This window comes from Mesoplodon bidens, assembly GCF_964165515.1.
Source record: "Mesoplodon bidens genome assembly, chromosome: 8".
In the NCBI taxonomy this organism is placed as follows: domain Eukaryota; kingdom Metazoa; phylum Chordata; class Mammalia; order Artiodactyla; family Ziphiidae; genus Mesoplodon; species Mesoplodon bidens.
The window spans coordinates 20476980-20491037 of record NC_138165.1 but is presented as its reverse complement, the minus strand read 5'-3'; the positions used below and the strand labels follow the sequence as shown (position 1 = coordinate 20491037).

General features: G+C 34.1%; 1 protein-coding gene across 8 annotated transcripts in view; it reads right to left on the bottom strand.

Moving 5' to 3' along the window:
* Positions 1-14058, bottom strand: part of SESTD1 (SEC14 and spectrin domain containing 1) — a 140256-nt gene that overhangs the window by 37863 nt on the left and 88335 nt on the right. For all 8 annotated transcript variants that reach the window (XM_081241861.1, XM_081241860.1, XM_081241864.1 and 5 more), the window contains 4 exons: positions 12545-12658; positions 6052-6149; positions 3793-3848; positions 184-395 (listed from right to left, as the gene is read on the bottom strand). In XM_081241861.1, coding sequence (XP_081097987.1) covers positions 184-395; positions 3793-3848; positions 6052-6149; positions 12545-12658 — 480 coding nt within the window. The remainder of the gene's footprint in view (positions 1-183; positions 396-3792; positions 3849-6051; positions 6150-12544; positions 12659-14058) is intronic.

Genomic DNA, 14058 nt, shown 5'->3' with positions numbered 1-14058 from the left:
TATAATTTAAATGCAAATACTAATTGTAAAAATAGTTTGAGAGTCTGGTTTGACATTTCTAAAGTTCTCTATATAATGTAAATAAGGCTTAGTATAAAATCAGGTACAGAGTAGAAATTACACACACACATAAAAAAATTTAGATTTTAAAAAGAGTTTAATATGTTGGAATCAGACACCTACCTGCATCACCTTCTGTTGAATCTCTTCTAACTGTGTACGCTTACTACGTTGCCTACAAACTTCCTGGTAGCGGGTATATTGCTCTCGCAGTGAATCTAATAATTTCATAACCTGTGGCTGTGCTAGCAGCTCATCATCCATAGGAGACCACGAGACCCCTCCATCTGAGCCATTAAATCGACGCTGCTGTAGTTCGGATAACAATTCATGTCCTTTAAGGAGGAAAGATACTTATAATTAATATCCATAAAGAAATATGAATCTTACTTCTCAATCTTCTCAATTCTAATTCCTTATTTTTAGAACGTATCTGCCTATATATTTACCTACCAGGTCTTAAGTACTGAAATGCAATTTCTCAATTTATATAGAAATAAATAGGAAAACTGCATGCATACATATACATATGGATATATACTATGTCGTATATCATAGCTCTATCATATACTGACAGTCCTCGATTAAACGACAGTTTGATTTACAATTTTTCGACTTTATGATGGTGCATTCAGTTGAACCCGTACTTCAGCTTTTGAATTTTTTCTTTTTCTGGGCTAGCAATATGCAGTACGATACTCTTTTGCGATGCTGGGCAGCAGCAGTGAACTGCAACTCCTAGTCAGCCACATGATCATGAGGGTAAACAACTGATAGTAATACTGACAACCATTCTGTACTCATACAACTGTTCTGTTTTTCACTTTTAGTACATTATTCAATAAATTACACAAGATATTAAACACTGTATTATAAAATAGGCTTTGTTTTAGATGATTTTGCCCAACTGCAGTCTACTGTAAGTGTTCTGAGCACGTTTAAGGTAGGCTAGGCTAGGCTATGATGTTTGGTACTTTAGGTGTATTAAATGCATTTCAACATGATATTTTCAGCTTACAATGGGTTTATCAGGATGTAATCACATTGTAAGTTGAGGAATATATATATTCTATATACACCATACCAAATAGTAAGTATATAGTATATATGGCACATATATTTTCTAGACCTATCTTTCTATCTATCACATGCTTGTTATTGGTGGATTCACTCCTCAGGACATTGTGCCAACCATTTCTCTGTAGAGCACAATTACAGTCTGGGATTTCTGTCTGATGGTACTAATTAGTATGTTTTGTCTGATAGTACTAATCAATACTAAGCGTTATGTTGTAGGATTTCACTGTTAATCCATAACCTTAATCATAGCACCTAAAAGAAATGTTGGTGTGTAACAAATGTATGATTAAAGGGAGAAAGTCTTTACTACTGGTACAAAATAACATTTAAATAATCTCTATTTATATAAATTTCTACAACATATTAACTGTGAATCATGAGGGGCCACATTAATGTAAGAACTGCACTCAATGTTATTTGATTACAGCAAACTCATGGAGAAAATCACTCATGCACAAGAAGTTAAAATTATAGAATGTGCAACATCTAAAGCTGTAAGTGTAACATTAACAATTTTACAAGATGACGCTGGTCAGACCACTGATGACCAATTTCAAGATGACTGTCAGAGCTGACTGTGCTGTTTCTGCATGTAGCTCCCTCCCTCCATCTGTAATAGCTCCTGCCCACTGATCATCAGTGGGGGAAGAGGGAGTTGGCCTTTGGACAGGAGTCTGCCCCACCCCCCAGTTGCCGGCATCCAAAACAAAGAAAACTATCCTTTCCACCAAAAAAAAAATTTTTTTTAAGTAAATAAATTGCAAATTGTTTTTCTAGGATAATACTATTCCAATTATCATTAAGGAACCCAAAATATGCAGATATTTAAATTCTCTTCTCTTCATCTCTATTCAAGAAAATGTCCTAAACTTAAATGGCTTTAAATAATAGAAACAGTTTTTATTATGATTTGGAGGTACTTCCAATTTCTGAAGAATATCCAAGATTGTTTTAAACGTCCCCATTTTATACTCTTTCTACTTTAAGAGTCAATAGCATATTAAAAAGGACTTAGTGACATATAAAGATAATTCTAAAATACAAATGTAACAAGTTTCTGAATTCAATGGCTTAAGCAGCTTTTAAAATGTTAAATATAAACAGGGAACTAAGTTTTGAATCTAAAGCAATATTTTTACTGACAGTCCTTGTACCTTCTAAACATGTAGTAATTCACAGATTACAATTATTTCTTTGTTCTTTCAGGAAGTAAGATCTAAATCGTACTGAAAAACCTCGGGAAAACTGAATCGATACAATGAAGATATTCAGAATTTATTTCTTTACTATTTATTACACTTCATAATTGGAAGGACACCTGTTTTGAAGACTTATGGAAAGTCTTTCTATACATATATACACACACATTCATATTCTTTATATATATATTTCCATAAAAGTCATTAAGATCAGAATATATATTTTTTTCTTCTTTGATGACTGTTACCTTTAATGTTTTCCTTGTGGATACCATTTACATTAGAGAAGCAGCACCACATAATGATTTCAAAGACGATACTTCGAAGCCAAACTGCCTTGGTTAAAGTCCCAAATCTAGCATTACTAGTTTGTAATCTGCCTAAGTTACTAAACTTTTTTTTTTTTTTTTTTTTTTTGCGGTATGCGGGCCTCTCACTGTTGTGGCCTCTCCCGTTGCGGAGCACAGGCTCCGGACGCGCAGGCTCAGTGGCCATGGTTCACAGGCCTAGCCGCTCCGCGGCATGTGGGATCTTCCCAGACCGGGGCATGAACCCCTGTCCCCTGCATCGGCAGGCGGATTCTCAACCACTGCGCCACCAGGGAAGCCCTACTAAACCTTTTAATGCCTCAGTTTCCCCATCTTAACACTGGGATGACAACAGTACCTACTTCAGTGGGTTGTAGTGAAGGATAAATGAGTTAGCATACATAAAGTGCTTAGAATAGTACCTGCTATGCAGTAGGATTAGAACTATGCCCTATTAGAAAAATACATTAGAAATAAAATTAAGGTATTTTCATTTAAAGAATTCCAATGTGTTCTCTAGAATCTGTGAAACTACTACTAAAGCTATTTGGGCTGGAATATACAAACCATGCAGCACTGAACACACACTACGTGCAAGGCCATTGCAAGGTGTTAAGTGTTTTTACACAGATGATTGTAAAACAGTACAACTAGTGGCTTTGGATTTAGACCTTTTTTTAGTGCTATGGTGGTAGAACTTAATAGTTATTTGATCTTGAACAAGTTTTTTAATATCTCTAAGCCTTGGCTTCCTCAAGTAGAGAAAATAATACTAATTATCTCAAGGAGTACTTAGAAGAATGAAATATGAAAATACATAAAAGTACAATGCTAGAAACATAATGCATATTCAATAATCCTCATAGCAAACCCATCAAATAGAAATTTTTATCTTCATGTCATATATAAAGAAATAAATTCAAATTCAAATATTTCAAGATAATTGATCATTATTAATAATTTTTAATACTGTAGAGTCTATTAACACACTCTTAGGTTAAACCAAAGAGCAGTTTGAAATACTTCTCCTTCAGTTTCTACGACATAATACATACTCAAATCAATGTTTATTTCATAAGCCAGTTAATGTATGGTTGGTTTAATGGATTATGATTATCACTGATAAATATATTTTTTCATCTTACCTGTCTGAAGAACAGTTTCAGGATCAACTGATGGAAGAAAGTTTAAATCCACAGACCTGGCAAGCACCAAAAGAGTATTTTTTTAAAACTATATGTATTTCTATTTATATAACTTAAAAAAATCCTTTACATATACTTACCAAAACAGGGGCCTACAAATATGACAATCTGAAGCATACTGTCCTACCAGGCTAATTTCTCTTAAGCATCGGGAAACCCATTACAGATAATTAAACACTAGTAGCCAAAGAAATATCTATGTGATAAATAACAAAATATACTACTTGGAAAAATATAATTTATCGTTATTAACTACAGTATTATTTCAAGTGTATCAAAGGAATCCATTTTATTATTTTTCCACTGGATATCTGCTTCAAACTGAAATTTGTCACTATATAATAATCCAGAAACGTTAACATTAAAATCGTGTGCAGCCATCCTCCAATCCAAAGTTTACCTATCTATAGCAATCTTGATATTCGTATGTATGTGTACCCTAGCAGATGTACACTCTTTATGTACTAATTATGTTTCATTTGCAGCTGGACTATGGGCTTTACTTTCTTAAACATAATGGAAAGTGCAGAAGATGAAGGAAAGATAGAGTACCTGGCAAATCAAAGCCTAGGGCCTTGCTACTGTAACTGACAGGTCTTGCTCTATACCTTTCACTTTTGTCAACTGATCTAGGCCTTCACCTCTTGTATAGCCCAGATGTTTCCTGAGGACTGACATAAAGAAGGTGATGAAAATTTGCAAGAGGGACTTCATTGTGTGGGGTTTAAAAGAGACTAAGTAATAACACTTGAAAACTTAGGGAGGGATTGGCAAATACAAGATTTCACTTGACACTTCATGTAGTCACACAAACCATCGTTTCCCAGTGTTTCCCAAAACACTGAATGAGATACTACTGAGCAGAGAAGATGGGGTTCCACTGTCATGTAAGTACAAGAAATTTTAAGAAAGCAATTAAACAGGTTTCTTTACTGCAACACTTCTCAGAACATGTAATCTGTAAATGTTTACAGTCATTCCCAGGGAAGGAAACATAGTAAACAGCATTAAACTCTATGACCATGAACTCATTTTCTACCAGTACCCTCTTAGGATGTCTTTCCTGGAGAACATGATTTTGAAAAACACCAGACTTACTCTGCTGGACTACTCAGAAAGCAAGAGGTTTGGCAAATTTTTGTCAAGTAACCTGAGTGATATTTTCAATTCCATAGTATATAAGTGTGTGTGTGTGAGGTCTATACACACACTCACATATTTACATATATGTAAAATTGTTATTTACATTTTATATGGCCTCTATCTATAAGACAGTAATGTTCCTAAATGTTTGTTGTAACTTTAGATATATATTCAAATCATTTGTTTTCATATTTTTACTTTGTTTTAAATCAAGATTTGGTGTTAAACTATGATCTTCTCACATCCCTCCTATATTATTATCTCAGTTAACTGGTCTGTGACTATATTTGGATTCATGGAATAACAAGCTGCATTCTATCAAGGTTCCATTGTATTTTCAAGGTCAGATTCAAAAGAGATAGACAAGGATGAGTGCTGATCCTTTCAAATTTCCTAATGAAAAATTACTGCCTAGTGACTACTTTGTTACTGAGGATTAATTTGCTTTCTACAGTACTTTTTACCTGGGGAAAGGAAATTGGTCTGAAAACTGTTGAGGTTGAAAAGTTCAATGGAAATCTGTAAAATGATAAATCTAGGTAGCTACAATTAGATCCAGTGTCATGAAATACTAAATTCCTGAAGTTAAACTCATGAATATCAAATATTTTACAAGGACGTAGGAGTTCCACAAGATAGGCATTTAAGTGCTAACATATTTAAATAAGGTTATAATGATTTTATTCCAAGCTGCAACCTTTTCCATATTCTTTACAAGCAAAGTAAAACTCTAAAAAGGCAGAAAATTGTTTCATTTTGAAAACATGTTCTTGAAAAATAATTATTTTACAGTGTCAGAAAAGGTAAATATATTATTATTCAACAAAATTAAAAGTCTTCTGTAAAGAAACCTGGATTCAAATCAATAAATTTTATATGTAAAGCAAATTCTCAAGTATTAAAAAATAAATTTAATACAACTTTTATAGGCCAAGTTTGACTGAATGGAGGCTTGCTTACCTTAGTTCTCTTGGCTTGCATTAACAACAGAGGTTATCTTTTAACACACTAATCATAGCTTTGCAAAGGTGTAATGGCAGGATACTAGACACTTACCTTTCTTTCTCTTGCTGATTTCCTTTATCACTTCCATTGTTAATCAAAGCAAGTTCATCTAATAATGATGTAGATTCCTTTGTAAACTTCTCAAAAACCTAAAGTATGAGATTTTATTAACATGTTAAGGATGATCTTAAAAGTTGATATGTACATAAGGATTTTCAACTAAGAGCAACAGGATTAGTCAAGCAGGATTCTGGTTCCCTCTCTGGACCTCACAGCATAGACAATGCAGACAATGAAGACAAAATTAAAACAGTGAAGACAAAACTGCTTCCTAAAACAATCAATAGTTTCAATGGATAAAGAATTTTTTTAATTTAAACACATTAAGAAATTATTTTTATTCCTGAGACAAGTTTATATTTATTCCTGTTCCCTTGAGAAATATGTGTACCAACAACAGTTTTAACTACATGAACATTATTCAGACCAGTTCTAACCCTCTAATTCCAGTTAAAGAACTTTTCTTTATGTTATTCTATTAATCATTCTGGTTGCATGTTAATACTTAAAAAGTTTTATATATAAGCATGTAGCATAAAAATAAGTTAGTTGTAATCTTAACATGATTTCTTAAAATATTTCAAAAAAGGGATTTGGGCAAGTCTGCTCAGAATAAAATAGACACTCATTGGTTTTATATCATCGTTCAAATACGGTGAAAATAGAACTGGTTATCCATTCTCAAATATCCAAAAGTTCATAATTCTTAAAAAAAAATTAGCATATAATCTAATGTGAGTAAATTTTATGTTTTTTCTTTTAGTCCCAGGCAGTTCGATTAAACAATACTATATTATACAGAGCGGCAAATTTCCAAAGTCAGCCCTGAAAAAGAAGATATATTTTCAGAAATGAAAACCTTAACCTGTCAAACTGCTTTTCAACTCAAATTGATATATAAATATCCTCTCTGAAAATGGTGTATCAAGGGCAGACAGAAGAAACAAGAAGAACTACAATCCTGAAGCCTGTGGAATGAAAACCACATTCACAGAAAAACACACAAAATGAAAATGCAGAGGACTATGTACCAGATGAAGGAACAAGATAAAACCCCAGAAAAACAACTAAATGAAGTGGAAATAAGCAACCTTCCAGAAAAAGAATTCAGAATAATAACAGGACCTCGGAAAAAGAACAGAGGCAAACATCGAGAAGATGTAAGAAATGTTTAACAAAGACCTAGAAGAATTAAAGAACAAACAAACAGAGATGCACAACACAATAACTGAAATGAAAAATACACTGGAAGGAATCAATAGCAGAATAACTGACGCAGAAGAACAAATAAGTGACCTGGAAGACAGAAGAGTGGAATTTACTGCCACAGAACAGAATAAAGAAAAAAGAATTAAAAGAAATGAAGACAGCCTAAGAGACCTCTGGGACAACATTAAATGCACCAATATTCATTCAAATGCATTACAGGGTCCCAGAAGGAGAAGAGACAGAAAGGACCCGAGAAAATATTTAAAGAGATTATAGTCAAAAACATCCCTAATATAGGAAAGGAAATAGCCACCCAAGTCCAGGAAGTGCAGAGAGTCCCAGGCAGGATAAACCCAGGGAGAAACACTCCAAGACACACAGTAATCAAACTGACAAAAATTAAAGACAAAGAAGAATTATTAAAAGCAACAAGGGACAAACAACAAATAACATATACGGGAACTCCCATAAGGTTAACAGCTGATTCTCAGCAGAAACTCTCCAAGCCAGAAGGGAGTGGCATGATATATTTAAAGTGATGAAAGGGAAGAACCTACAACCAAGATTACTCTACCTAGTAAGGATCTCATTCAGATTTGATGGAGACATCAAAACCTTTACAAACAAGCAAAAACTAAGAGAATTCAGCACCACCAAACCAGCCCTACAACAAATGCTCAAGGAACTTCTCTAAGTGGGAAACACAAGAGAAGAAAAGGACCTACAAAGACAAACCCAAAACAATTAAGAAAATGGTAATAGGAACATACCTATCAATACTTACCTTAAATGTGAATGGATTAAAAGCTCCAACCAAAAGACACAGGCTCACTGAATGCATACAAAAACAAGACCCATATATACGTTGTCTACAAGAGACCCACTTTAGATCTAGGGACACATACAGACAGAAAGTGAGGGGATGGAAAAAGATATTCCATGCAAATGGAAATCAAAAGAAAGCTGGAATAGCAATACTCAGATAAAATAGACTTTAAAATAAAGAATGTTACAAGAGACAAGGAAGGACAGTACATAATGATAAAGGGATCAATCCAAGAAGTTATAACAATTCTAAATATATATGCACCCAACACAGGAGCATATCAATACATAAGGCAAATGCTAACAGCTATGAAAGAGGATATCAACAGTAACACAATAATAGTGGGGGACTTTAACACCTCACTTACACCAGAGGACAGATCATCCAGACAGAAAATTAATAAGGAAACAAAAGCTTTAAATGACACAATAGAGTAGATATATTTAATTGATATTTATAGGACATTCCATCTGAAAACAGCAGATTACACTTTCTTCTCAAGTGCCCACAGAACATTCTCAATGATAGATCACATCTTGGATCACAAATCAAGCCTCAGTAAATTTAAGAAAACTGAAATCATACCAAGCATCTTTTCCGACCACAATGCTATGAGATTAGAAATAAATTACAGGGAAAAAAAAGTAAAAAGTACAACACACGGAGGCTAAACAATACCTTACTAAATAACCAAGAGATCACTGAAGAAATCAAAGAAGAAATCAAAAATACCTAGAGACAAATGACAACGAAAACACGATGATCCAAAACCTATGGGATGCAGCAAAAGCAGTTCTAAGAGAGAAGTTCATAGCAATACAATCCTACCTCAAGAAACAAGAAAAATCTCAAATAAACAATTTAACCTTACACCTAAATGAACTAGAGAAAGAAGAACAAACAAAACCCAAAGTTAGTAGAAGGAAAGAAATAAAGATCAGAGGAGAAATAAATGAAAAAGAAATGAAGGAAACAATAGCAAAGATCAATAAAACTAAAAGCTGGTTCTTTGAGAAGATAAACAAAACTGATAAACCTTTTGCCAGACTCATCAAGAAAAAGAGGGAGAGGATTCAAACCAATAATATTAAAACGAAAAAGGAGAAGTTGCAACAGACACCTTGGAAATACAAAGCATCATAAGAGACTACTACAAGCAACTCTATGCCAATAAAATGGACAACCTGGAAGAAATGGACAGATTCTTACAAAGGTAGAAACTTCCAAGACAAAACCAGGAAGAAATAGAAAATATGAACAGACCAATCGCAAGTAATGAAATTGAAACTGTGATGAAAAATCTTCCAACAAACAAAAATCCAAGACCAAATGGCTTCACAGGTGAATTCTATCAAACATTTAGAGAAGAGCTAACACCCATCCTTCTCAAACTCTTCCAAAGAACTGCAGAGGAAGGAACACTCCCAAACTCATTCTATGAGGCCACCATCACCCTGATACCAAAAACAGACAAAGATACTACAAAAAAAGAAAATTACAGACCAATATCACTGATGAATATAGATGCAAAAATCCTCAACAAAATACTAGCAAACAGAATCCAACAACATATTAGAAGGATCAAACACCATGATCAAGTGGGATTTATCCCAGGGATGCAAGCATTCTTCAATATATGAAAATCAATCAATGTGATACACCATATACAAACTGAAGAATAAAAACCATATGATCATCTCAACGATGCAGAAAAAGCTTCTGACAAAATTTAATACCCATTTATGATAAAAACTCTCCAGAAAGCAGGCAGAGAAGGAACCTACCTCAACATAATAAAGGCCACATATGACAAACCCACAGCAAACAGCATTCTCAATGGTGAAAAAATGAAACCATTTCCTCTCAGATCAGGAACAAGACAAGGATGTCCACTCTCACCAGTATTATTCAACATAGTTTTGGAAGTCCTAGCCACAGCAGAGAAGAAAAAGAAATAAAAGGAATCCAAATTGGAAAAGAAGAAGTAAAACTGTCACTGTTTGCAGATGACATGACACTATACATAGAGAATCCTAAAAATGCCACCAGAAAACTACTAGAGCGAATCAATGAATTTGGTAAAGTTGCAGGATACAAAATTAATGCACAGAAACTCCTTGCATTCCTATACACTAACAATGAAAGATCAGAAAGAGAAATTAAGGAAACAATCCCATTCATGACTGCAACAAAAAGAATAAAATACCTAGGAATAAACCAAGGAGGTAAAAGACCTGTACTCAGAAAACTATAAGACACTGATGAAAGAAATCAAAGATAACACAGATAGATGGAGAGATATACCATGTTCTTGGATTGGAAGAATGAATGCTGTGAAAATGACTATACTACCTAAAGCAATCTACAGGTTCAATGCAATCCCTATCAAATTACCAGTGGCATTTTTTACAGAACTAGAACAAAAAATCTTAAAATCTGTAAGGAGACACAAAAGACCCTGAATAGCCAAAACAATCTTGAGGGAAAAAAACAGAGCTGGAGGAATCAGACTCCCTGACTTCAGACTATTCTACAAAGCTACAGTAATCAAGACAATATGGTACTGGCACAAAAAAAGAAATATACATCAGTGGAACAGGATAGAAAGCCCAGAAATAAACCCATGCACCTATGATCAACTAATCTATGACAAAAGAGGCAAGGATACACAATGGAGAAAAGAGAGTCTCTTCAATAAGTGGTGCTGGGAAAACTGGACAGCTATATGTCAAAGAATGAAATTAGAACACTCCCTAACACCATACACAAAAATAAACTCAAAATGGATCAAAGACCTAAATGTAAGACTGGCCACTATAAAACTCTTAGAGAGGAAAACATAGGAAGAACACTCTTTGACATAAACCACAGCAAGACCTTTTTTGACCCACCTCCTACAGTAATGGAAATAAAAACAAAAATAAACAAATGGGACCTAATCAAACTTAAAAGCTTTTGCAGAGCAAAGGAAACCATAAACAAAATGAAAAGACAACCACCAGAATGGGAGAAAATATTTACAAACAAATCAATGGACAAGGGATTAATCTCCAAAATATAGAAAAAGCTCATACAGCTCAATATTAAGAAAACAAACAACCAATCAAAAAATGGACAGAAGACCTAAATAGACTTTTCTCCAAAGAAGATATACAAATGGCCAAGATGCACATGAAGAGCTGCTCAGCATCATTAATTATCAGAGAAATGCAAATCAAAACTACGATGAGGGGGCTTCCCTGGTGGCACAGTGGTTGAGAGTCCGCCTGCCGATGCAGGGGACACGGGTTCGTGCCCCGGTCTGGGAAGATCCCACATGCCGCGGAGCGGCTTGGCCCATGAGCCATGGCCATTGAGCCTGCGTGTCCGGAGCCTGTGCTCCGGAATGGGAGAGGCCACAACAGTGAGAGGCCCACATACCACAAAAAAAAAAAAAAAACTACAATGAGGAAAGAAAAAAAAAAACTACAATGAGGTATCACCTCACACCAGTTAGAATGGGCATCATCAGAAAATCTACAAATAACAAATGCTGGAGAGGGTGTGGAGAAAAGGGAACCCTCTGGCACTGTTGGTGGGAATGTAAATTGATACAGCCACTATGGAGAACAGCATGGAGGTTCCTTAAAAAACTAAAAACAGAATTACCATATGACCCAGCAATCCCACTACTGGGCATATACCCTGAGAAAACCATAATTCAAAAAGAGTCATGTACCACAATGTTCACTGCAGCACTATTTACAATAGCCAGGACAAGGAAGCAACCTAAATGCTCATTAACAGATGAATGGATAAAGAAGATGTGGCACATGTATACAATGGAGTATTACTCAGCCATGAAAAGGAACGAAAGTGGGTCATTTTTAGAGACGTGGATGGACCTGGAGACTGTCATACAGAGTGAAATAAGTCAGAAAGAGAAAAGCAAATATTGTATGTTAACGCATATATGTGGAATCTAGAAAAATGGTATAGATGAGCTGGTTTGCAAGGCAGAAATAGAGACACAGATGTACAGAACAAACGTATGGACACCAATGGGGGAAAGCGGGGGGCGGGGTTGTGGTGGGATGAATTGCAAGATTGGGATTGACATATATACACTAGTATGTATAAAATAGATAACTAATAAGAACCTGCTGTATAAAAACAAAATGGTGTATCAACTAGATTACCTCTCAGGAAATTATGCTGCTGTTATTCAACTCAAAAGATTTACATCTTTTACTATAATACTGCTACTAATGACAACAGTAATAGCTAATATTTGTGAGTCTGACTCCAGAGTATATGCCTTCAAGCATTATGCTATCATGTGGTATGCATTATATTTCTTTAGCTTTGTAAAAAGTAAACTATCTACCTTTCAGTTGATTAAAATTAAAAAGCTATCAAAATATGTCTTATTTATATATAATAACATGTTTCTCATTGTAATATACCAACCAGCCTCTTATTTAACCAGTCCATATGATCATAAGTGAGACTCCCACCAAAATCTTCTGTTAACTGGCATGGTTCTATATAACGAGTCAATTTATTAGCAGACACTAAAATAACCTAGAAAGGTAAAAAGAAAGAAAGAAAAAAACTTAGTCACTATTAATGTCCATGAAAAGTAATGAGGAGGTTAAAATTGATTAGCATATGCAATACCATTTCCAACATGATGAAATATTACATGTTTATTTAAATAATACAACAGCATTTAAAATCAATTCAATAAATTGTGGCTATCTGTTAAGAAATAAGCTATCACAAACCATTTATAATAACACATTATAGAAAACAAGAGACATTAGTAGCTCAGATGAAATATTTTCAAACCTTATCAATATGAATAATTTCTTGGTAGTAAAAATCAATTCCTTTAGTACAAGGATGTATTCGTCAAAGAATCTTCACATTGTCTTAAAATTAGCTAGGTACACTACAATAATAAGTACAAATGAATAATAAATCTGGAAATCAAAAAATTATATACTTTTCTAATATGAAATTTCTCTATCATTCCTTTGATTATATATTAACAAAACATATCCTCTAAATAGTAGAGTAAAACTCAGAATAACATATACTAATATTTAATTTGAAAAACAGAACTAGATAGTAGGGAGAAGTTCAGAGAATTCATAAACTTGAAACTTACCTGTTAAAATGATACTCTTTAAACTTTAAAAGATTTCAAATAAAAATTACAAAATGAACAAAGATACCATTTCAGCACTAAATAAAACTTCAATGAAGATACACATGAGTATTAAAAAAATACATATGTGGGAGAAAGATATTCAAAGTAGTGTTAATGCAAAAGACTTGATAAGAGAAATAACGTGTCCAACTGGAAAGAGCACCATTCCCACCCTAAACAACAACAAAGTCCAGATAATCTACAAAATTAAAACTTTTCTGAAACTCCTCAGAGAGCTGAGGTCACAGAAAAACCAACTAGTCTGAATATGCAGAGAAGACAGACACCATAGAGAGAGTGGTAGAAGGAGTGACTATCAAATGTGAGGAGCAAATCTTTGGGGATGATGGAACTATTCTGTATCTTAACTGTGATGAAGGATTTATGACTATATCTGTTTGTCAAATCTCAAGATTGTAGGCTAAAAAAGGAATTTTACTGTATGTAAATTATACCTTGATAAACTTAACTTTAAAAAAAAGAGGGGGGAATAAACTCAACAACATAAGGAGGACTTGTGAAAGAACTACCAGAGAAAGAAAGAAGGAAAAGAAAAATTCAGAAACATTCCCAATATGCAAAACTAGGTATATCCATACTATATATGAAGTTGTAATGTTAACAGTAAATAAGGGGAAATAACCAAGACTACAAAATTTGCTAAAAGGGTGGAAGGGGAGTCACCTTAGGAAGATAACAAAAACATGGTATCAAAAGTTCATAAAAGGGGACTTCCCTGGTGGCACAGTGGGTAAGAATCCACTGCCAA